The sequence below is a fragment of the Fulmarus glacialis genome, unplaced genomic scaffold (assembly GCF_000690835.1).
Source record: "Fulmarus glacialis isolate BGI_N327 unplaced genomic scaffold, ASM69083v1 scaffold1033, whole genome shotgun sequence".
NCBI classification, from domain to species: Eukaryota; Metazoa; Chordata; class Aves; order Procellariiformes; family Procellariidae; genus Fulmarus; species Fulmarus glacialis.
In genome coordinates this window covers 15,880-41,594 of record NW_009200815.1, presented here as the reverse complement: position 1 = coordinate 41,594, position 25,715 = coordinate 15,880, and the positions used below count along the sequence as shown (strand labels likewise).

The window sequence follows — 25,715 nt, the reverse complement described above, 5'->3', positions numbered from 1 at the left end:
GGTGAGCTGATGGCTTGCCCGTAGATTGAAGCGGACGTTAATGAAGACTTATGTTCAGTCTTCCTCTAAAAGCCCAATCCTGAATATTTATTTTCATAAGCATGCCAAAAATAGACACATCTATCTAATTTTTTTTCTATGATGTTGGGCCAGAAACTTGCTGAAAGGTTTGAAGGAAATCAGGGGACATGCTTGAGACATGAAATCAGAAGTATGCATTTGACTTTCTGATCAGTCTCCTAGTTGAGGGAATATGGGACTGTTCCCTCATAAATAGCTGTAGTTAGAAACTGAGTTTAATTTTTTTTTTTTTTTAAAGTTCAAAGAAGACTAGTACATTTAATGTCTTTGGGAAAGTTAATGTTTTTTTGTTTTGCTTTTGCTTGACTCTTGCACAGTCATATGTACCCGTTTCAATTTAATTTTCTTCTTGGTTTGATATTCCCTCTTTATGCTTCAAATTGAGTATTTGCCTTCCCATACATAGAGAAACTAGTCTATGTCCACCACAGTCATTAAAAACCTTTAATGCACTGGTAAAAGGGTTTTTCTTCTCCTACCTATAGCAAATATGATGTTTTGCTATGATTTAAAATGTGTGTGGATGAATATGTGATGGACAGGTTACTCGAGATTGAACAAACATGAAAAAATAATTTTTTTATGACGTTATTCCTTTGCACTGTTTATTTATGTGGCAATCACAATTCAGGCCAATAAAACTTGCCTAGCAGTGCTCTATTTGAAATATGTTTTGTTGGGGCTGTTTCTTGATATACTTCCACCTCTTAAATCCAGAGGTCTTGTTATCATAGGCACGATCTTGAAAGCATCTAAGTGGCCTAAAAGTCTTAATGCCACTGACAGCCACTGGGACTTGCATGCTTTTGAAATATTTTATTTTGAATCTTTTTATTCACATGTCAGGAGAAAAGAACAAAGTTGGGCTAATAAGGTGAAAATGATGCAAAATGTGTTTTCACAAATTGGCATACCTTTAAAATACAAGATCTGGGAAGACTGCGTTCGATGCAGCAGTGTGCGTCTCATTGGGAGATAGGGTAGCTGCATTTTTCTGCTGTAGAGAACGTTCAGATGTATAAACTTCAAAACTATCGGTGATGTTGGACTAAATGTTGCCCAGATGGACACCAAACACTTGGGGGAAATGTTTTGCAGTCAAGGGAAAGAAACAATTGTGTGTTTGGGAGCTGTTTTTTAAAAATGGCAGAAGTTTGGTGCTGTACAGAGGTCTGGAGTGCTGGGAGGTGGTCAGGAGGAGATGCCAGTGGCAGAGGGCTGGAGACCCACACACCGACGTGAGGGTTGTGACTCCTGTGGAGAAACAGTTTATCAGGTCTTCATCATTCCCCAAGCATGTGGCCATCATAAAGAAATCTGTCTCTCTCTGAGTCTATCTAGGTTGAGAAAATCTGCAGAAAAAGTCATAGACGAAGCAAAGGGTAAGGTCCTGTAGCAAGTTTCAATCTCTAACTTTGCCTCTGGGAACCACAGCGTGGAGAGGAGCCAAGATGCCATGTTGTAATGATTTCTGGCAAAGGAGCAGATCTGCAGAGCCTGTCTAGCCCTTTGCCCAGGCTTTTGTGTGGGTTGAGGACAGCTGTTCGAATGAGACCTTCTGATTGTTTCAAATCCTCACCAGATCCTCTACGAAGTCACGGTTGTGACTGGAGACATCGAAAGCGGCGGTACCGACGCCAGTATTTTCATGACTGTCTTTGGATCCAATGGGAACACTGAGGAGATGCAGCTGGAAAAGAATGGAGACAGGTACGTAACTTTGACATTTTTGTGGTTAGAAGTGGAGTGATAACAGATTCTGGTGTCAAGTCAAGAAGCACTTGGGGCTTTGATCATGCTCCCACTGAAACACAGATAAACTCCCATTGACTTTGCAGATTCAGAACTGGGCCCCTTGTAAATGTTACTGCGTATTTAGCAGAGCAGAGGAAAGGAGAGCACTGTGCAGCCAGGGAAACCATGCTTTGTCATTTGTAGAAGTTTTGTTTAACCTGTTCCTCAGTGGCTTTAGAGATAAGCACTGAGAACAAAAATACGAATTGTGAAGTCTTGCACCAACTCCAAGAAGAACTGGGGACATTGCATGAAAACCACAGGTGCAATTTCTGCTAAATGCATCTTTTGTGGAAAAATAAGTGATATAACGTAAATATGATTTAATGGAAACGCATTAGTAACTGCAAAGACAAACCAACATGCACAATCCTGCTTTGGGAAGTGCCTGTGATGGGAAGGTGCTGACTCTCCTCCATCTGCTCCTCCCGTTTGCTTTGCTGGCCAGATGTCAGCCAGCTTGGTCCAGAAGCCGCGTGAGGGATGCCAGGGCCTGGGCTGGTAAGCTGAGGGCCCTGCTGAGGGCCCTGCTGAGAAGTGGGCTTCTTAGCTTGGGCTCGGTGCCACGCTAATGTAACCACGCGGTTTTGGAACTGGAGCTGGCTTCTCTGCAGCTGGCACAAAAGGGACACGCGATGACATCTGTCTGCCCAGATGTGGCCTTACGGTGCAGAGAGATGGAAACGGGCCGTGAGCTGCGCGGAGTGCTGCGCGGAGTGCTCTGATTTTACTAAAAAGGTGGAATCTCGTGTTTTCTTCAGCAGAGACAGCTAACAAACACTGTAATCCTAGTCTGACGCCAGCACTTCTGTAAGCCAAAAAAACCCCACATGCCACTGATCCATTTCCTCAAGCTTTTCTCTTCCTTTCTAGCACCTCCCTCGGTACTGAAAGCTTTGGCAAGAATGAACATGACACTAACCAGCTTTTAGAGATGGGCTTCACCAGCCTTAAATTTAATGAATTGGCTACTTCTGATCTGTAGAAAGCACCTACAGAGTGTCAGGAGGGCTGGAGCATTTGGTCGCACGGTTCGAGCTCAGCTTGCTGAGGTGATGCCGGACTCTTCCCCCAGCCTCCTGGCGATGCAGTTCCTCCGCCGCAGCTTTGCGTATCACATGTGGGCTGGATAATTGAAGATAAGGCTCCCTGCGTAGAAGTGTTTGCTCAGGGGATGTTTTACTTGCAGCTGTCATAGCAGAGTGGGTGTCTGGGCAAGCATGTTCAGCTAAGCTTGAAACCTTCATGTGTTTAGTTAGTAACAAGCACGAGCCTCGTTTGCTTTGAAAAAAAAATGTAGCAGAGGTGCTGCTGAATAAAGTCTCCATGAGAAACACCGCTGAGTCACGCAGAAAGACGTAGCTCTTGGCCCTGCTCCCTGTCACAGAGAGACATCCAACGTGCGGGGCAATGCACCTGGGTTACCACCGTGTCTGGCTATCGGTGACATCCTCCTTCCAAGACCCCAGGCAATCCCAAACTGATCCGTCTTCCACTATTTTAAGCCCAACATTCAATTCTAGTAGGTGGGAAAATGGACCACGACTGTTTCTATTTAAAACTAAAGCAAAATTCACATCAGGGTACATCAACCAAAAATCTCTAAAAGAGACCAAGACTTCTCCAACCCCTCAAGAGAAGGATTGCAGTTTCACTCAGGCTGGCCAGGCAAGTGACATCCCTAAATGATGTGGCCTATAAAAAACCATCACATTTGTCTATCCGGGTGGGATGGATAACCTCTGCTATAAGGATATGAAAATGGAATAAAGGAGGGCCACACAGTTTGTACGTTATTAGTTGCTTGGGTGGTCTTCTGCCGGTAGAAGGTCTGCAAAAGGTGATGAAAACTCCTTGGGGCTGTATAAAGAAGAAGGACGCGTAGAGCTCGGCTATTAATACGTTAATATCCCCAGGACGCTGTGCTGTTCTTTGGGGATGTACTGGCACATCTCTGCTAGCTGGAGGCGCTCTGTATCACACCTCCAACTGTACAGAGCTCTCGTCATCTCATTAGCACCTTCCGCAGAGGACGTGTGTGTCCCCAAATACAAATACCGCCTGTTTCCACACCACTCCCACCAGTTTTCATCCAGCTGTTAACAGCACAGGCTCCCCCGGCTCTTGTTTCGCAGGGAAATCTCGCCAGCTTTTGCGCCAGCAGCGAGGGATGGGTGAGAGCCACTGCAACCAAATGGTAAAAGGCACTTCATCTTTTTTGGGGCCATCCAGTGCCAATTCACTCACAGCAGCTTAGTGCATTACGAAGAACCATCTGTCTAACCTACCGCAGATTTAAGGCAATTTTAGCTACATTACTGTTATTGCCAAGACCTCTGGGCAATAGAAATATTTATAAGTGCAGGCATGGGTAGGAAAGCTTAATGAAATCCCTTAGATAAATGCTTCAGTGTCCTGGAAAAGGAATAGCGGCAGTCAGCTTGTCTGGGTACTTCTTCTTTTCTCGTTTTTTTTCAGGCTTGTGTTCATGTTCATATAAATTAGGGATAGAAAAGAGCTCTTGGGTCACCCAGTTTGTCACTTTAGCAATTGTTTCCCTCTAGTACAATGACTTCTTGGAAGTAGCAGGTGAGTATCGGCCTTACAATCTGTAAACAGGGCATTTACTGAAGATAAATAATGGTTTATTTTGCTAATAGACTGTTTAGCTTAGAGTTGCTCAGCCTGGAAAGGAGCAGAGTGAGAGACTTCTATGAAGCTTTGTAGGTAATAGTGATTGTAGTGAAAACTGATCATAGAATCATGGGATAATTCAGGCTGGAAGTGTCACACCTTTTTCTTAAATAGAAGTGGAAATCAATCCAGTCCAGGCACAAAAGCACGTTCTCTTTCTCACAGTGAGACAGGCTGTCTTGGTATTCGGTACCACAGAAAGACAAATAACAAGAGAGGGGAGTTTTTCAAAGAGCAGACATAACCCTTAATAACTGGAAATGGACTGGGACCAAAACGCCCTGTCCAAATGCCTCTGGGAGTGCAGCGAAAGCAATGCCTGGATGAAAACTGAGGGGCTGGAGCCAATCGCTATTGCTAACATCTGCAGCTATGCAGGCTCAGATAATGGTGTGAGGATAATTTTTGGTGTAATCTGAGCAGAGGTTGGTAAAGAAATGGGTTTTTTCTCCGTATCCTGGCACTGCACAGCTGTAGGAGGCTGAGTACATTGCCAGGAACGAGATATCATCATTATGGATTGTCTATATTATGGTAGTGCCCACAGAGCTCTCTCCAAACCTCTCAGCAGACTCAGGTAACTCACACACAAGAAGTTTGCACGAAGGAGGAACCTCAGCAGCAAAGTGGTCGTGGTGGTGCTTGATAGACCCCCTGGATTTGGCTGCTCTTCTACTTAGCAAGGGTTGAATTTCCACCTCCAAGCCCACAGCAGGTCTGCCAGAGTATTTTGGGGGCAAACCTAGAAGATACTCTTGCTGTAACAGAGTAATATTGAGCCTGAGGCAGAGCTTTCACTGGAGCACGGCTTTCTTCCTAGCATCGTTGATGCTAAGAGGGAGGTAAGGTAGCTGCAGTCCTGGCCAGTGTAATATCTTCTTCAAGAAGCATATGTTAACTGTTTTTCCCTTTTTCCTGCTTTCTGCTGATTGCTATGCATGAGCAGTTCCTACACATCCTTGTGCCTATATACAGCAGCCAAGCATAGGGTAAGTTCTTTCACGCAGTGTTACACAAACCCACCCTGGTTCTTACCAAAGACGGAGTTAGTTTGCAAATCCAAATACCCCAAAATTCAGGAGGGGAGTGCGGGACGCTTGGTTTGGGCTCCTCTCTGACACAATTTGCCTGCGCTTACTAAACTTAGGCGTTGGGCTCCGACTTGCAAACAGGTTGCCGTATTTAGCGGAACTGCAGCAACTGTCTATCACCGCGGCAAATGCAAAGTTATGCGCTGCGTCTCGGAGAAAGAAGATTAAGCAAAATCGCTTTGTCTTCTAGCTGGGCTGGGCTAAGGGCAGGCATGTGGGCAGATGCCAGGAGGAAGGCGATGTGCAGAAACCTGACTGTGAGTCTCTATTGTTCTGGTTACAGACAGAGCGATAATGTACGCTACAGGCTGCCTGGAACGACTCCAGGTGCCTCGTATGGGCTTGATTTTCCAGAGGAGGAGGAATCCCTGTCAAATCTGCACTGAGGTGTCTTGCCAAAAACACAGTAGCTAGTGGTTGCAGGACAGAAAAGCTCAAGTCCAATAAAGTGCACTCATAGACTTCTAATTTGAGGCTGTTGGCAAGGTGTGAGTTGCAGCATGGACAGAGGATCGAGACGCAACGATGCTGTAAAGCAACGGGAAACCTCTCCGGTCTTTCAATCCCTCCAGGTTTGAGCGAGGCCAAGAGGACAGTTTCATTATGGAGATCGCCGATATCGCACCGCTCCGGAAGATGAGGATCCGGACGGACGGGAAGGGGACTCGCCCGCACTGGTTCCTGGAAAGGGTAATGCGCTTCACATCGCGCGTCTCTTTGCAACCTGCTCGTGCTGAAGCCTCTCAGCCCTCGAGAAAGAGGAGAAAGGCAGAGGGTGACTCGCTTTTATTCATTTCCTATATTTTTCCATTTGGTTTCTCATGGTTTTTTCCCGCAGGAATTGAGTCAAAAAAGAAGAGAGCAAGGGCAAAAGCTGCGCTGTAAAGCTTTATCGCAGTCTCTGCTGTTAGACCTTGCTCTCCCTCCCTGCAAAAGAGCCTTGGCTTGCCACCAGGGCACCTGCAATCTTTTCTGGTCCCCAGGCCGTACCCTCAGCTCCTGCAGACCCCTGTCATGCTCTGACCCCGTGGGAGAGTGGACCCCCCTCTGCCAGGCAGGAACAGCTAGTGTGGGCCTGGGCTGGGACATTTCCAGATAATCCATCCTTTCAGGTGAAGCATCACATCTCTCCCCTTCCCTTCTCCCTCTAGCACACAGGCAGATTTCCTTCTTTTCTTCTTCATACAAGTAAGGTGTCGTTTTCTTCTTGCATTTTGAATACAGCATGCAAAACGGCTCCCACCGCTTCTGTCGATTGTATTTTTCCCTGGTGTCCTATCTTGCAAAAAAGCACAGTGTTTGCCTTTATCTTTTCTACCAAACCACCAGCCCCATGCAAACGTCACTTATATTTGGGTGGTAGAAAGTAGTTTGCTTGTTATGGGTCCCCATAATTATATTTCTAGGATAGCAATGGAGTGATGTGCTGATTCCACACCGTCAGGTGTCATTAAGGGAAGAACACATCTCTGTCATGTTTATTTAGCATGCTTTTTCTGGAGTAGATATCCTGCTGGATTTCTGTATCTTGACTTTTTTATGAGAATAGGTTAAGACCCAATAGCTTAACCCATGGTCAGAAAGAATAGTGCAGGATTTTTTTTATTGGGTCCTTTATCCTTTTCGACTGGTCTGAAGCTGTCCTTCATTTTCCCATAAATAATGTGTTTCTGAACACTGGTCCTAAGCGGCCACCAGTTTCCAGTGGAGTGATGAACTGCTCTTCACCTCCATTAGCATGGTCTAAAAAGTGTTTCTGTGGTACAGTACATTTTTGTGCTTGAGCATTGTCACTTCTAAGTTTTTTCTCAGCAACTCTTGCGCAGGTTTCCAAAGCATTAGACCTCCAGCATATATCTTCTGAATATATGCCACAGACACACAATTTTTCTCTCTGTGCCTAAGGAATAACTCGATCTGTTATCTGATTTGATTCAGTTATCTCGGTCAAACTCCCTTTGCCAGTTCCCTGATACCTTCCCGAGTTTTATAAATCATATTCACATAAAAAGAAATCAAATAAAGCTTATTCATCTGGAGACATTCCAGATCTTGCAGGCGTGAATTAGCAATAGCTCAAAGGCAAGGGACAGCGGCGTCATCTTTAGTGGCATCTTCACATGTTCCTGTTGCCAGCTCTGTCCAGTTGTCCAGCCTGCTGGACTGTCCCACCCAAAGCAAGGCTTTCCCAGAGAAGTAGACAAGAAGGACTCTCATGTGGACCCATCCGACGGGATTATACCCCTCTTATAGCTCTACAGAAGCAACAGGCAGACCATGCACGCAACTCTCCGAGACCAGGATTTTAGAAGCTTTTGAAAATCGTACCCATAGTTTGTATTTTTCTCAGAGAAACAGAGCGTGGAGGATCTTCTAGCTCCAGTGATGCATAGAGAACTTTATTAGCTTTCTTTCCCACCTTCCCTGCAAAGGTAAACATAGCATTTGCATTCCCAGGCAGAGAGTGAGGACAGGAGTGCTCTGGAAGAGGGGAGGAAGGATTTGTGTTCTCTGATTTGTATTCCAGCCTTGAAAACTTACGTAGCCTGGTGTGACATGAAAACTGATCTGAGCCCATTTCCATTTCTGTCAAAAGTGCATATTAAAACTGCATAATGAAATACTTGTGGGGGTAGTGCTAAACTCTCAGACAGATGGTTCACAGTTAGTGCTAACTAGCACAGTGAAATGAGAAGCTAGATTAAGCCATCAACCCCGTAAATAACCATTTGTTGCTCCATTTATCTAGAAGATATTCTCAGTTTTCTTGTTCTGTTAAAAAAACAATAAATGATCTTTTTAATTCTCTTTGGTCTTTTTGTAGAATGTTGCTGGTCATAATTTATCCTGCTTTTAGTTTACCAGAAATAGAAGTGCATAAATACCAATTAAAATGCATGAATTATCAATGATGTTGTACACAGCCAAAAGATTCAATTTACAAGCAGGGAAGTAATCTTTTTTTTTCTTTCTGTCTAGATAAAATACATTGAAATTTCATTCAGAATCTCAGCAAAGTAATGGACTTGGTGCCAAAGATTCAAACTGCACCAAAAGTGGCAATAAGATTTAAACACTGATACTTAATCCTCTAGAGGGAACAAAATATGATTAGTGATGTGTTGGGCCAGAATGAATATTATTGATTATTGCTATGCACAGAAAGACATAGCGAAAACTCTCTAAAGCTGAGCAACACTTTCTGATCTCACCACTGCTTGGAGAGACACAGAGTTTGGATATTTTCCTCTGACCTAATGCTGAACCTCATGTTCTTCCACATCAAGCTACCATGACACTGCTCTGTGTTTCTGAAAAATCAGAGAATAGAATCACAGAATTATAGAATCACAGAATGGTTTGGGTTGGAAGGGACCTTTGAAGGTCATTTAGTCCAACCCCCCTGCCATGGGCAGGGACATCTTCAACTAGATCAGGTTGCTCAGAGCCCTGTCCAACCTGACCTTGAACGTTCCCAGGGATGGGGCATCTACCACCTCTCTGGGCAACCTGTGCCAGTGTTTCACCACCCTCATCGTAAAAAAATTGTGACTTCTAATTAGGAAACTTATCTGAATGCATGCTTTGGAAACCTCCTCCTGGGATAGCCTGTTCCTCAGTCCACGTGGTGATTTCACCTGCTGCCCAGGGTCTTAGATACGAAGTTGAAAAGCTGGAAATAAGAAGGGATGAGAGCTCTCTGAGTGAAATAACAGGAATTGTAAGACTGTTGAATTCTGCAGTTGCTTCCCTCAGAATTTTAATGTTACTTTGTGCTGTCAAAGCCAGGCAGATAAGAAGCTGTCTTAATGAAGCACTAATTGCATTGCATTCAAACGTTCCAAATAATCCTGAATGTGGGACTTGGTCTTTATTCAGTTCTTTTTCCTTTATATAAAGAAGATTAAGAGAATTTGAGACAAATCATTATAGCTGAAGCTCCCTGTTGTTCTTTGCAACATTACAATCAGAGGACCCTGTTTTTAAGCGAAGACTAATGACATGCAACAGAACCATAAAAAAGTGCGGCTGAGACTTTGAAGATGAAATCCAGGACCTATGTATTTTGGTGTTAGTGGGGTGTGAGCCCCTGCGGAGCGTGTTTTACATTGCAGCTGGGGAAGGCTGGGTTGAGGTAAATCAAATGATTGGACGTGTCAAACCTTTCTGTTACAGCATACAGCGCACAATTAATTTCAAGTTGCTGGTTTAAAGTCACCTACAATATTTGCTCAGCTCCAAAGCAAATTATCAACATTTTACTCATACGTACTGCTTCCGCATCCTTTTAATTTCTATAGGTGTTCTACAGCCCAGTTAAAACCTATGCACAATTAGCGATAACGTTTGAGCTTAAAAGCACGCAGGATGTCCACAGCAAGTTCTAGGTATCCTAAAAAATAGTTTAGATTCAATGCAAAGCAGCAGCCTCATTGCCAAGCGGTCGCTAATTTTTCTGAGAGGAGCAGACAGCCTCAGCTCAGCTCCCTGAGATGACTTTCTTGACCCTCATGATCCAAACCAAAATCCTGCATCATCCTGCATCACCCACAAACATCTCCTTGTAGGATGGGATTCCTTTTGTGCTACTTTAGTCATTGAAAAAAGCTACGTTCAGCTTTCACCTCTTCTACCAAACTATTTAGGCTTCCTCCGTAGTCAGCAGAGAGATAGATGTGGGAGAGGGAGAGATGCCTTGAACGGCCGTTTACCTGCCCCCAGCTTGGGTGGGACGCTGGTGATGCCCAGCTCTGACCACTGACCGTAGGGAGGGCCAACACGATGTGCTTGGGCTGGATGCCCGGTGTTTAGGCTGGGTAAGGTAGGCAACGTACCCACGTTGTGACTGAGCAATCAAGCCTGCCACAGGTTTCCTTGCTGTGATCTCCCCTGAGCAAACGAAGCTCGTAAAATGAATCTCTTGCTCCTGTCTGCTCCTCCCTGGAGCACCATCCCAGAAGGAGAGAGCAGAGGCTGCTCGCTCTGTCTGTGCTAACTGCTTACATGAAGCTGCATATGGATGAAATCACCCACCCTGGGTGAGGGGCTGGGGATGGAAAGAGAAGGTATTTTGCTCTGGCGGTTTTAGTAGGCAGACCGTTTTTCCCAGACAGCATCTGGAGCGCTGGGCACGGGCTGGTTATTTGTGAGAGGTCTGATCTCTCTGTCTGTGAGTGCACTCCAGCTGGCAACTCTAATCTGCTTCTACCCCCCGCTGCCTTCCTGACATTTCCCTCCAAGCTTTGCTCAGGACATTTTGCTGCTGACAGTGTCGCCGTCATTCCCGAGCAGGGCAGAGGTAGAGCTGGCTGAAGCTTTTCCAGCAAAGAGTTTATGCACCAAAGGGGAAAAAAAAAAAAAAAAGGTATTTTCAGTCAACCTGAGATTATTCAGCATTCAGATTTGCAAATTTTAGCCAAAGAAAAGTTTCTAGGTTGGACTCCTAAGAGGATGTAGACATCGTTCACGCATCCTTGAGAGAGGAGACTTGCTTCTGGTCTGTGCCCCAGCAGAGAGGGCACCAGCTGGGGCGGTGGAGACCTGGTTTCTGCTTGGCTCAAAGCAAGGATTTGATTCAACATCTCTTGACTGACTCACAGAGCAGCTTTCTGACCACAAAGTAATAGTGTCACCAGCTGTGAATAAGCAGCTTTTTAGAAAAGTGGGACAGCTTCAACAGCCCAAAATGTCCTATACCTCTGGGATGAAGATGCTGTGTTACAGACCCCTGTTTAGCATCAGGCAGAGAGAAATCCCCAGATGAGTGTCCTACCCAAGGAACAGTAGAATGCTCAAATAGCACGGCTGCTGCTTCAGCTTTGGTGTAGCTACTGCCCTCTTTAAAATCCTTTTTTATAACCTGGAGCAATGTTGTTCTTTGGAACTGCTAAAGGTTCCGGCAAAGCTTGGTGGGGGTCGACAGAAGTGCATGGACTGGGACACATGCAGTTTGAGGACAGAATTTGAGCACATTTTATCTCAAGATAAGTTTTATAAGTTTCTTAGGCTGATATATGAAAGTGCAGCGGAAAGTCACTAAGATAGTCAAGGGGCTGAAGCATACGGCATACTAGGAAAGGCTAAGGTAAATGGACTTTTTAAGCCTTGAGAAGAAAAGGCTAAAGGGGAATATAATTGCAGTCTTCTGCTGCTTAAAGGGACCATCGGTCCAGTCTCTTCTCAGAGGTGAACAGTGAAAGGGCATGAGGCAATGGACACAAGTTGCCATAAGGAAAATCCTGATCGGATAGAAGGAAAAAAAATCTTCCCAATGAGAGTGATGCAGCGCTAGGATGGAGGCCCACAGTGCTCGGGGAATCTCCACCCTTGAAGACTTTCAAAACTCAGTTGGACATGGCCTTGCAGTTAGCCCTGCTTGGAGCAGGAGGTGGGAGACACCTCCAGGTGTCTTTTTCAACTTAACATTTTCCACGACTCCATGATTTGTTTCTTCCTACTATCATGTCACACTTCTCCGATGCATCTGGGCTCATGTTTCCATGGCCTTTGCGGAGATGTGCCTTGCAAGACACTGTTTCTTGATGCACTGCTTCACTCAGGTATGGTCTCTTTTTCTGTTAGATGGTAACAAAAATGGTAATCTGCAGCCCTGTCTCCTCCCTTCCCTCCAACTCCCCCAATTTAGTGAGAATTTACTGCTAGGTTTTTGCTGTAGGCAAGCGTAATGTCTTTCTCCCAATAGACTGACGCTCCACTGAGCCCACATTCAACAAGACACATAAAGGTGGGTATTTTATTAGGTGTTCGTTGGAGTAATTCACTGGTTTGTTCTAAATAGGTTCCTATTCTGTTCTTATCACCACAACATCTGAGCTCCTTCCCGTGACACATTAGACCGTGTGACTAATATCTGCTGCTTACTGTTTGTTCTGTCACCTTTTCCCGGAGGGAGAAGAGTGTGAAGCATTAAGTTTTGCTGGCCTAATTTTATCTTGTGCGTTGCTTTAACTTGTTTGGGGTTGGTTTGCATATCTCTACAATGATTGCTGTGTGTTTGCACAGAGGAGGCAGGCAAAAGAAAGATACTATGTACTTCAAGTAGAAGTAGTGAGGTTTTCAATAACTCTCTGTTCTTCTTCTTTAGACTTAATTCCATATTGGCTTCCAGAAAAGGTCTCTCTTCGAGATGAGCTTTGTCTGTAACTTATGTCAGAGGAGCAAATTTCTTCCTATGCTTTATCCCATGCGTGAAAAGTTCCAATATTATGAAGACCATTTCTCAGGACAAGTCACCACAGCAAATGTTGTCCATGGCAGAGAGCTCCATTTAGCCCAGAAGAGCTCAGTACAGATTTTGAAGCTATGACCAGGCTCTACCCATGTCCTACCACACTGTGCACTTTATAGGTTTGATCTTTGCACTCGTTCAAATGGTAGTTGAAGTTTAGCTGAAGTTTTTTCCCTTCTTTTGGCTCTTCACAGATCATCCTGAAGAACCTCACTAATCAAGAAGTGGCCACATTTACCTATGGTGAATGGCTGTCAAAGCTGAAAAATGCCAAGGGAAGTCTTGTGTGTGAGATGCCAGCTGTGATAAATGATGAGCAGATGATGGAGGACACAACGTACACTCTTCAGGTTAAAACCAGTGATGTTGGAGGCAAGTCCATGGTGGATACTTTATGACTTTTCTAGTATAAAGTTTGATTTTTAGCAATGGAAAACATATCCTGCTTAATTTGAAATTATGTTAAAAAAAGCATAATTTAGCCCTACTATGCTGGAACACCTCCATTTTGGCAGGCTGTTCATCATGACTGTTATGCTGTGAGATTCATCCTCATCTGAGCACTGGGCATAGAATATTTAGACACAAAGCCTAGATTTGACTGCTTGTTGTCTTCCTCTGAAGATACCTTAACAGAAGCTATTGCCAGACCATGTTACAATGGTCAGGAGCCCCCTTTTTCTTTTATTCAGGTCAGGTCCATCCATGTAGGATGGAAAAAAAGCCTACGGTCAAAGCTGGTGGGCTCCAGGTTTTCAGTCAGCACTATCTGCTTTGGCCAAAGAGAGGAGCAAGAATTCACCCTCCTTTCCAAAGCGTTTTGAGACCATTTATCTCAGGCCATGAAAAAACGTCCCTAAATGCACACCAGATAGAAGAGGTGGAACAGAGTATAAAGAAAGCTGCAGTGCTTCAAGAGCCAAGAAATGGGATTTCTATGTCATTTCCTGGGATCACTGCCTCTTTTCATAAGAACTTCTGTCAGGCTGCTGAATGAAAGCTGCAACCACATACAAGCTGCCTTGTGCCAAAATGGGGCAAGTTAGACATTACCTTGCAGACACCTTGTTTGAAAGGTTGACCTTCAAAGGGGATTCTGCCACACCACTGCACATAATCACCTCCTGAGCTCTACCGTTCTTTCTTTTTTCTTTTTTTTCCTGGATTTTCCAGTGGTAAATTATTCAGCTTGTGAGGTTTGATCTGAGAAGATCAAAATTCCCCTGGCAGAGTGTCTTCGCGCCACCTCACCATTTTCTATCTGCTCTGCCTGCTGCTTGTCTGAAAAACATGTAGTGAAATAAGAAAAACAAAAGAGAGAGAGGAAGATTTGTTTATGTATCTGGCAATCCATCTAGTACAATGGTAGATCTTTCTGTGACCTTTTTGTGAAATCCAGCTCTAACTCACAAAGGCGATGGAAATAGAAACGAGAGGAGAATAGAAGATGACAGCAACAGCAGACAGATTTGCCCTTCCCGTTGAATGAAGGATGACGGGTATTAATGATGGAACATTTTATTTCATTATGAACAGCGACAACCAGTAGGAAAGAGCAGATTACAGAGAGGTTTCGGAGAGTCTGATTATGATTAGATCACACAGCGCACTGACATAATGCTGAACTTTATCCAGCTTACCTAAAGAGGGTACAAGTCATGAACCATCTCCCCTCTTTGGTCATTATGTATTCCACAATTACTCCTGGTTGGACCAATTCAGGAAGAAAGACATTTTATTCTTGATGGTTAGTTTAAACATGTTATATCATCTCCTGCCACACTGACATTGTCTAGGGACAGCAATGCTCCACAATGAATAGAATCAGATGTGTTTATTTCTAGGTATAAAGTTTTTTTTCTGCAATATCTGTCAACTTTCCAGTGCATCAGAGGCACTGAGAAAAAAAAGAAAATGAAAAAAAGGAAAATTCATCTCACCTATTTCTCACTCTCCAAAAAATTATACTTCTGGTCTTAGTTCCTTCTAGTCTAGTCCAGTCAATTCATCTGGGAGAGGCGTCTTAATCAGTGGTCTGGATCATCCTCTGGAGGATCTCTGTCACTCTCTCTTCATCAGATTCAGACAGAGCCAGCACAATTAAGTTAGGCTAGATGGCTAAAGTTAGGGAAAACGAATCCCTCAAAACACGTCCTGCAGCGAACTAGAAAGCATCAGCCATTTCCTCCCCAGCATACGCGCATATTTAACAGCAGTCCTGTTTTACTTTTTCCTCAAAGAAACCTTTGAGTTACTGTTTGGCTTTCCAGAAGTCATTAGCTTGGATGGTGATGTAACATACAGAGGTTACATCAGGGAAAGACTCTTGCAAAGGTCCTATCTCCTCTCTCTCAAAGGTCAAATCCATAGGCCACCAGAAGTACCTCAGATGGCAGCTCTCGGAGTACACACAGATTAGGGGAGAAGCAGTTGTTACGGCAGACACATCCCAAGTCTGATGGGGAATCTTTGGTTAAAGCCAAGATCTTGTGTTACTTTTGATCTTACAAGAGAAGTAACACACCATCTCATTTTCTTCAAGGTATGACCTACAGACATGGCTGCAATAGAGCCAGACCACCTGATGGCTCTTTCTGTGGCACAAAAATATCCTTGCCTGTTAATTTTGATTTACACAGACTTTCTGTATTCTGTATGCGGGCATCATATACGTCGTAATGCAATAAAGATGGAGAAAGAATAAATACTGCTTTCTCATTTTCCAAACATTAACGAAGCAGGAGGCTTTTACTTCTGCTGTTATAAGATTAATTAATATGTTGTCAGCTCAGCTACAGCCTATAAATTACATAATTTAAGGCAGTTGGTGTCAGTTCCTAGTGCCTTATCCAAGTCTCTGTTAAGTCAAAAGAAGGACATTCTTTGGCCTCAGAACGCTGTGACTCAAGCCCATAGTTTGTTTAAAAATGATGCAGCTGCTCAATAAGAATCATAAAGTCATAGACACTTTGGTTGGAAAGAGCCTCCGGAGGTTATTTCATCCATCTTCCTGCTCAAAGGACTATTGCCAGCACTAGGTCAGATCAGCCAAGGCTCTGCCCAGCTGAGTGTTTGACATCTCCAGGGATGGTGATGCCACCACCTCCCCAGGCACCCTCCAGACCTGTACCATTTTCCTAAGAAGTATTTTTTTTCCTGACGCCCAACCTGAACCTCCCCAGCAATTTGCGGCTGTGGCTCCTTGGGGTATATGGTCTGACATCTCCACAGCACATGACCCTGTCGTCGTTATCACTTTCCCTCCATGTGATCACAGGGGCCCTTGTTCACCTAGCCCAGGATATCTCCCTTGGCCTTTCCTCACGGTCGTGTGCTCCAGTTCCTGTCCATCTTGGCAACCATCTGCTGAGCCTCCTCAGTGTCTCGACATGACCCAGGGATTCAAACTGGCAGCATGGCTTAAGTGCTAAGTAAAGGAGATAAGATCTCTTCTTCAGCTGCTGGCCACGCTCCTTCTGATGTAGCCAGTTTGCCTTGAACACTGAGAACTTGCTGTTAGCTCGGATTCAACCTGAATATGAACGTTACTGCTACAACCTCGGGGTCTTCTTCCACTCCCCAGCACATACACGTGCAGGGTTTATTCTACCCCAGACGGAGAACTTTGCAAAGGAGAAATGCAAAGTTCTCCTTGCTGAACTTCATGGGATTTCTGCTTGTTTCTCAAGGTCCATCTGGGTTGGAATTCTGCCATTCAGCGTGTCAGTCACTCCCCCAAATTTACTGTTATCCGGAAATCTGCTGAGGATGCACTCTGTCATTGTTTAGGGTGTTGATGACGAAGTTCAGCGCTGCAGACCCCAGTATCGACCAGTGAGCTATTGCACTCATTACCGGTTAAGACTTGTGCAACCACAGTACCTTCATCTCTTCATTTATCAAATCTGTTACAGTTCCTGAATGTGCCTGACAGTTTCCTGGAATTAACAACAACGACAAAAAAAATCAGGGAGAGATCCAAATAGGTGAAATGTACATTGATTCAGTAATTTCTATTCTTTTCTTTCCATCTCCTGCTAATTGCTTGTGAGGGAAATGTCACGGCATGAGGCTTCTTCCTGCGGGGAAGGTTTTGCTAAGAAACAGTTGGTTCTGTGCTTTTTTTTTGAGATCTTGCATTAATTGGGAGCCTGCTCCTTGTAAGGAAATGGACTTTAGTTTGCTTTGTTCCTCACCTCAGCAAGCTTTAGGGTCATAAAAGGTACTGCCAGATAAACTGCCCGAATCCCTGATGCTTTCTCTTCCTTCTTAAGTCCTTCCCAGGGAACTGCTGAAAATTAGCCCCAGTTTAACATAGGCAATTTTTCACGGGGACACCAAATGTTGCTTTGCCTTTTCTCTGTATGACTCTCTTTCTCCTCTTTTTTTCCTTCTTTTAGTATTTTTTTCAGTCCTTCTATAAGAAGAGTTGGGATTTCTTCCTAATATCTGTATTCAAGTAATTATCCCGAAGAAGTGGTAGCTTTCTCAAACAGTTTTCTGTCCCCCCGACTTTGTCTCTGCATTGTGTTGTGAATGGAGCGGTGGGAAATACTGTCCGTGTGGTCCAAAGTGGATTTACGATCCTCTTGTGCAAGAAATGGGTTGGCAGACGGTTAGAGTTTTCAAAGCTGGGCTATCTAACCGAGGGCAGTAGATGCTGAGTTTCTTTGTAAGACAGATTTGGGTTTGATGGTCTCATTTTCATTTTCCAAAATTCAAGGGCTTTGGTTCTGACACAGCGATGAATGTCTGCCCACGCGGTATCAAATTTCTTTCTATGAATCTGCTTTTTTATTACGGCATCAAAAATAAAAAGCAATAATTTTGGTAAAATTGTAAATAGTGCCAGGTAAAATTGTTGTAAGACCTTCAGCTAAAATGTTCGTAAGGTCACTGCAGGTGGTGGTTTGGCCTTGGACTCTCCAAAAGTCAGGAAAATTTCTGCAGCAAAATATGGGCCGTCATGGGCATATGAAGTTCAATATCAGGTAATGAAAATCATCTTGGAAATTATTCTTTTCCTAACATATACATAAGAAAACGTGGGAGTTGGTGGGGCAAATTGTTGTACAAGAAACTGGGACTTTTTCCATTAATGCAGTGTGGACAACATTTTGAGAAACAGGAATATAGAGAGAAGACTTATGGGAGGGGAAAGTGGTCCACAAGATGCCATAGTGGTTTGATTGATGCTCTGCACTTTTCTTTCAAACCCCTGTGCCATACAACACAGGGAGAGCAGCACGAGACAGACCCCAGCTGAAGTGTCCTGGGTGCCACAGGACAGCTTGGAGGAGGTTGTGGGACTGCAGAAGGAGGCCACGGTGTGGAAAAGGGACTGTGGCCCAGTGGGAAGCCCAGGACAATGTGTACTAATACTTTGACTGTAGCTAGAAAAGTTAAAATATGTTCTTTAATGCCCTTCCATAGATCGCTGGATGTTGCTGGGTAAGTCACTTTGCCTCCCAAGCCACCTTGGAAAAATGGGAGTCACGACACTGACATCCTCCGCGAGGCGACACGATGCACAGTGCTCCATCTGGAGCAGATACTCTTCCTTCTTCTTAGTACTGCCATCCTCACGGTCACCATACCTTGTATGCAAGGGTGAAGTGTCCCAGCTGTATTTTGGGGATGGGCTGGAAGGGCTGGCTTGTTAGCTACCACGGGGTGTCCTCCTTGCAGGATCCTGCACAAATTCACTGAAATTTGTTGGTTGTGCCCAGAGAAACGGGCTCATCACTGCAGCCTCTTCCAGCCTGCCTTTGCTGCCTCCATGTCCATGCAATTGGAGGCTGGGTGTCAGCCCTACACGGCAGGCGAGCTTCTGATGATGTGCCTTGCTCTCTCCTTCCAGGAGCAGGCACCGACGCCAACGTGTCCTTGATCCTGTTTGGGGAGAACGGGGACAGCGGGACCCTGGCTCTGAAGGAGTCCAACAAGTCTAACAAGTTTGAGAGGAACCAGATGGACGAATTCAACTTCTCGGACATGCTGAGCCTGGGAGATCTCTGCAAAGTGCGGATCTGGCACGACAACAAAGGTCAGGGCAGTGACTTGCGGGGGTGGGAGAGGTCGGGACAATGTTTTCACGAGGAAACACATCCTCCTCCATGGACATGGGGCAGACTGAGGGCACTGTTCCCAGCTCTGCTGCAGGCTGGGTAATCTCAAGGATTTTACCTGGCTCCTGTGTCCCAGCTTGCCTGTTTAGACATACCCCCTTCATGCAGGAGACCGTTTCCCCGCGTGCTGGTGTAGTATCTGCTCTAATGGGTCCCCAGCTTCAGTCAGAGCTTACAGCCACCGCTGCAGCACAGATAATGACAGCTCCTCCAAAGCAAAGCCTGTTATTCCAACACACCAGCTCTATTAATGCAATACCTTTTTCACAGGCTAATATGGCACTTTCCCAGCAATTTAGTGCTATCAGCCTGACACCGACACACGGGGTAATACAGCCTGGAGTAACATGGTGAGCTTTAGAAGACAGAGATAAAGATCTGTGTCTGTCGTTATTAAAATCACTACATCAGATGGTGAGTGTACAGTGCCCTGCTGAGAGAGATTCTGACATTTCCCTGCTGCTGGACACCCGAACTGGTTTCACAAACAGCAGAGCAGCACTGTCGTAGTCATTTGCGTTGTTATTCAGGTACCAAGAAGCGTCCTGTAACAAATGCATCACTCACACTGCTGTCATGACATCTCATCCCATCCCATCTTCATCTAAAAGAAATGATCTTGCATGAACAATGACTTGCTCGCTAATGGCAGGCCCTTGCTGCAGCCCAAAGGTGAAGCTTGATGGTTCCCATAGACCCATAGTATTAACAAGGCTGTTTGGGCAGTAGTGTTTATTGAAGTCCTGGGAGAAATGGCAGCAGGACTACCCAGTCGTTACCTTGTTGTACTGAGGCAGTTGGTTTATGGCTGGGCTGGGGTTATATAATAAAATCATAGAATCATAGAATCATTAAGGTTGGAAAAGACCTCTAAGATCATCGAGTCCAACTGTCAACCCAACACCCCCATGCCCACTAAACCATGTCCCTAAGCGCCTCATCTACACGTCTTTTAAATACTTCCAGAGATGGTGACTCCACCACTTCCCTGGGCAGCCTGTTCCAAGGCCTGACCACTCTTTCAGTGAAGAAATTTTTCCTAATGTCCAGTCTAAACCTCCCCTGGCGCAACTTGAGGCCATTTCCTCTCGTCCTATCGCTGGTTACTTGGGAGAAGAGACCGACCCCCACCTCGCTACAACCTCCTTTCAGGTAGTTGTGGAGCGCGATGAGGTCTCCCCTCAGCCTCCTCTTCTCCAGGCTAAACAGCCCCAGTTCCCTCAGCCGCTCCTCATAAGGCTTGTTCTCTAGACCCTTCACCAGCTTTGTTGCGCTTCTCATACTGACATATGTCAGTATGGGCTTGTCCTGGCCACCATCTTCTTGACTTCTCCAAGTTGTGGCAGCTGGGGAAGGCTGCATCTCATGCAATATTAATAAAAAATGCTACTTCTGGATCAGACTCTCCCACTGTAAGTTTGCCTCAGTATTGTTATTCAAAAAAAAAAGAAAGAAATCCATTGTGAAATATGGGAAATATGACCATCCATGTAATCTGGCTTCATAATTGTCTATTCCCAGCCACTGCGAGCTTCAGGCTCCTATTTATGACCCCCACAACACAGGACAATTTAGTTGTTTAAGCTCTGTAACATCATGTTATATAGCTGGTGCTGAATGCAGTAAGGGAGAACATTTTACCTGTTTTTAGTTGCCAAAACACTTATTCCTTGAATCTGTGGTTTAGATGCTGAAACGGAAAGGGCTATCAAAATACCCGCTGGAGTTTTAGCTCGGCAAACAGGCATCTCTGCAGTTGCAAGGGTGGTTTGCACATCCTTCGGAGAGCAGCAAGAAATCAATATGGACTTGCAGGTTCATTTTCAAATATATTACCAGCTAAAATGTCTACAAAGAGAACGTTTTCCTTAAGAGGCTTTGTGGCTCCCCAGTGATCGGTCGTGCTAATAGAATGAAATACACCCGCCAGATCAGAGCTGATCCTTAGGGCTCAGGCACGCGAACAGGCTGGGATGTAGGAAGATAAGAACTGGGTCAGACCGAGGGTCTGTCAAGCCCAGCAGCCGTTTCCAACAGCAGCATCGTTGGGTGCCTGAGGAAGAGGAGGAACTGAGCGAGCGTGTGTAATCCTTCCCCTATCCTCTGCATAGCTCAGAGCAGCTCCTGAACTGGATATCGTTTTTGTCCGTTAAGTAACTGTCAGTGAATTTTCTCATTCAAATGCTTGTCCAGATTCTCCAGGAGACATTTAGCACCCACAGCATCCCATGGCAATGAGACCCACGGGTCTGCTCTCTGCTGCGTGACAAGCGAATCCTGTTAATCTAGGCAGTTTTGCTGCCTTTTCCTTCTTGCACAAGATTCACCTTCTCCCTGCCACTGATGATGTTGTTGATACAGTTGGGGCATTACCACAATGCAGCTGAGCTACGGTAATTGCTATCTGCACGCTCTTGGTTAGTGGCAAAGGGAAGTAACAAGTTTAGCCTTAGGCTAAGAAGTAAATAGGCTTAATTAGTTTAAATTTGCTGTGGGCTGGGAGCGTGTACCCAGATAGCCACCACAAGTCAGCTAAAATAGTAAACCATGTGTCCAGAACCTGAAAAAATACTTCATATTTATGAATATAAATACACATTGCAACCTCATATTCTCTTTCCTTATTTCCCTCATATCACTAGTTTCCACTTATAAATAATAGTTAACAGGGCTTTTACCAGACCTAGCTGACTGCAGGGTTAAACCTTGGACAAACAACATGTTCAGGTTTTGTTCAGCAAAAATGTACTTGTTTTTCCCCCCACAAAGAAGGACAACTGTAGTTTAAATCATAACATATGTTGTCTTCATTGTTCTTGCATTAGTCATGTGAAAGGCATATCCTATCTAAAACTTCACACAATGCAGCATGACAGTTTTTTGGGTGGGTAGAGTATTTATTACTGCTGGGGTCCCAGGCTATAGCTATCCGTTGCATATATTCCCTCTCTCTCTCTATAATTTATATAAATTGGCTGTGCCACTGGTTAGAAATTCCTGGCTCTATTTTTTGGAAAGGAGTAGTGGGGTCAGGGGTCAAGGGTCATGTATGTTTTTTGTCAGATGCTTGGGGGACTTTGGGTATTAAATAGAAATGTGCTTGTATTTACCATTACTTTGAGGCATCACATGTTGATCATTCTTTCCTTAGGTTTCTTTTTTTCTTTCTTTGGACTGAACGGTTCTCTGCCAATGGTCTGTGGAAGACTCAGCCTCACACTGGCTTACCCCATTGCTCCTCACGTGCTGAATACTTGGAACATGGGTGAAGTTCTTTTCCTAATTTTCTTAATAATCAGCCTCAATGACAACATCAGCCTGTTTTGACTCACATTAGGTGCCTTTAGCACCTATGGGCTAGTCAAGGAAACTACTAACCATCACAAGGCTTCTTTTTCTTTCAGACATCACCTGGTCGCAACAAGAAGTCAACCAACCTGCCCCCATTTCAGGATAAAGTACATTTAAATGGCTTGTCCAAGGTGGCTACTTTGCCACAAAGCCCAGCTCAGCATCTGTACCCATCGGTGAAGTTTTGCTGCAGTGGCTTTGCTCCCAGTTCGCATCCCACTTTTGTTTATCCTTTCACTGAAATTTGACTTGCAGTGGGGCGTTCAGAGTTGAAGAGACAGTAATTGCAATGGCAAAGACTGTCAGAAGGTCTTTAAATTGCAAACACTGCGTTTGCCTCCTCTGGAAAAGGATGTCAGTTTTATGGTCCCACTTTAATGCTTTTAAAGGCTGTTTTCCCCACAAAAACTGCTGAGTGGCATCTCTGTATGAGATAGAAAGGAGGAATGGATCCCCCATCTAATTCCTCTGACTTCAGTAAAATTGATTAGGGAGGAAGTCGGTGCTCATTTGAAAACAGGCAGTTTAGAGACTTCGCAACTGCAATTTCAAGGAACTTGTTCCTGATTTTTTAGATGTTTAGAGCTCACCCGCAAAAGTCTGGTAACAATTAATTGCTGTGAATGAAATTCAGTTTTAAATTTTGCTCCACGTCTTTTTATCTTGCCCCTGTTTACTTTGAGATACTGATGTTCGACCTAATATATTTACACTCCCTGAGCAAATTTAATAGTTTCCAGACTCCCCATCTCCTGATCTCAGATAGGCACTATGTATTTTCTCATATCTCAGTTCATTTACTTCTACATTTATGCAAGATCGGTATCTGAAGGTCTGTAGAAATGCTGGCTTTCTAAATATAGGCCTCAATTTTTTCTCTGGTTTAAGGACTAAATCACCATTCTGGAAGAATGGCTTAAAGTTTCTATCTCAGTAATGGAATTATTTACCTAGAAAAAGCCTCTTTTTTTTCCTTTTTTTTTTTTTTTCTTTTTTTTGTCGCCTTTTTCTCCTTGCAACTAGGAGATATGGGAAATCTGGCTTTAGCTCCCTCATCTGCCTGAGTAGATTGGAACCCAGATGATAAGCAGTCTTTCTAAAGTCATTAATTTCTGATTCTTGATTATCTCAGTTGCCATCAGCCAAGGGGAGCCAGGAAGAGTCTAATTATGGATAAACCAGACTTCTCTGTGTTATTATAGGAGCAAAGACAGAAATAAATAACAAGGTTAAGCAGCCCGACTTCTTCTTTGCCTCAACAGGGCAATTCTCTCAATTACACCAACTGCTATGACATTGTCTAATTGAGCTTTAAATAGCCTATCTGCCCCAGTGACTCCTTTTGGGTGGCTCTATCAATGGAGAAAGTATCTTATTCCCCTTTCTTGATCTGGACCCAAGTCAAAAACATTAGTATACCCTTGTTTTTCCTTGTCTTTCTCTGAAGGAACTACCTTTTTAAGGAGCAGTATCATAGAATCATAGAATCATAGAATCATTAAGGTTGGAAAAGACCTCTGAGATCATCAAGTCCAACCGTCAACCCAACACCACCATGCCCACTAAACCATGTCCCTAAGCGCCTCATCTACACGTCTTTTAAATACTTCCAGGGATGGTGACTCCACCACTTCCCTGGGCAGTCTGTTCCAAGGCCTGAGTATCTTGGATCAGATCTTAAATTGCCCAGGCCTTGAACTCGCAGCACACGGCTTTTCCAGAGATATGTTTCTGCAATTCACGGACATGATTCCAGGCCTTCTAGGCACTTGTGGGCCATAAATTATTAAAAGAAACCTAAAGATCTGCCTTTTTAGCCCTTTGTAAGGATTTGCTCAGCTATCAGGCTTGAGAAGGGCTTTTCTAAGCCTTCTCAGTGCTTGACTGTTGCCTCATAAACTCTGTTGATCCATGGGGCAGATTTGTTGAATAGTTTCTGCTTTAAATAAAAACTGAGAGGAAGAGAAATAGATGTGTAAAACTGCCCAAGGAGAGGAAAGTCCACCATCCCCCCTGTTTTGTTGATGGCTCAGTACAGAGGAAGACAATGTCAACTCCTGCGTCTTTCTGGATGGATTGAAGTGAACACCTCAGACAAAGCACAAATGGATGTGCAAGCTGCAGACCTGTGTAGCACGCCGGCAACTGTGCAGTGGCTGCTTAGTCCTTCAGATTGCCCAAATCTGGCATCAGCCCCTTGGGAGACCCCAGCACGACCTGCAGAGCCCTCCTCACATGCCATGCACCTTCCTCTCTCTTCAATGGTAGGTTTTTTTCCTTACACTCAACAGTCCTATCACAAAGATGTGCTACAGGCATTATAGCACAAATAAAAGACACTGCAAAGATCTCACAGTCCAGAGTTGACATAAAGTAGAAAAAAAAAAAGATGTAAGCAAATAGAACAGCAGACTCGGAGAGAAGGCGAAGACTTCAGTGTTGACCTTGCGCAGTCATTCATTTCTTCCCAATCTCCTGTAACTGCAGAACCCTTCACGACAGAGTGAAAAGAGCCCAAAAGGCCAGGTATAGCTGTATAATTATCAATTTTGTAAAAGCTTCTCTTTTCTACAAGCCTCCTTTTCTCCTCTTGGGGACAAATTATCCTGCACCCTTGTTAAATGCTTTTGCATCAAGTATGCCTCAATAAAACACAAAATATGCTTCAATGGCAAGAATATCATCTGAGAAACTGTTATATCTTCACCCTGAGCTGTTAAGTGTTTTTGCACAGGAGTAGTTTATCTGTAAGACGTGAGGGGGGTTGTCTGAGAGTAATTTAGGGGTGGTTTTGACCTGAGTCAAATCCTGGACTGAACAAGTTGCATAGACAACAGAGGAGGGGGGGGCAGGGGACTTATTTTCTAAAACTGTCCCAAGTGTTAAGCTTTTGCTTTGTCAAAGGTTGTGAGAGGTTTTGTATTGCCTTTCTGCTCTGATGAGAAATGTTGTGGTGTGAACTAATATGATCCTAAAGGAGAGATACACAAAATAGATCTATTTTTATTCTGCCACTGGCTTACTGAATGACCTTGCGTAAATCACATCCCTGTACCTCATTTTCAATTATGGAAATTAGGGATAAAAATTATTCACCTTCTTAAAGTGTTTTGAGATGTACTGATGCAAAGCTAGATGCTATGATTTTAACACCTCACAATTAACGCTGCATTTCTAGCGATCTGACGCTGCTATCAAAACTCCCACCACTTTCTGGGTGATGTCTCATGTGGTGGGGTTTAGGGATGGATGGTCGTCTAACCAGGCAGGGGATAAATAATGTCAGAGGACACAAGGCTGATGAACTGTCTTTGCAATGGTCATTAT

General features: G+C 44.3%; 1 protein-coding gene across 1 annotated transcript in view; it reads left to right on the top strand.

Moving 5' to 3' along the window:
- LOXHD1 (lipoxygenase homology domains 1) overlaps window positions 1–25,715 on the top strand; it is a gene marked incomplete at its 5' end in the record, with an annotated part of 71,266 nt that overhangs the window by 34,126 nt on the left and 11,425 nt on the right. Inside the window, 4 exons of the mRNA XM_009573717.1 lie at window positions 1,664–1,791; window positions 6,233–6,350; window positions 13,104–13,281; window positions 18,770–18,955. Of these exons, the coding sequence (XP_009572012.1) occupies window positions 1,664–1,791; window positions 6,233–6,350; window positions 13,104–13,281; window positions 18,770–18,955 (610 nt within the window). The remainder of the gene's footprint in view (window positions 1–1,663; window positions 1,792–6,232; window positions 6,351–13,103; window positions 13,282–18,769; window positions 18,956–25,715) is intronic.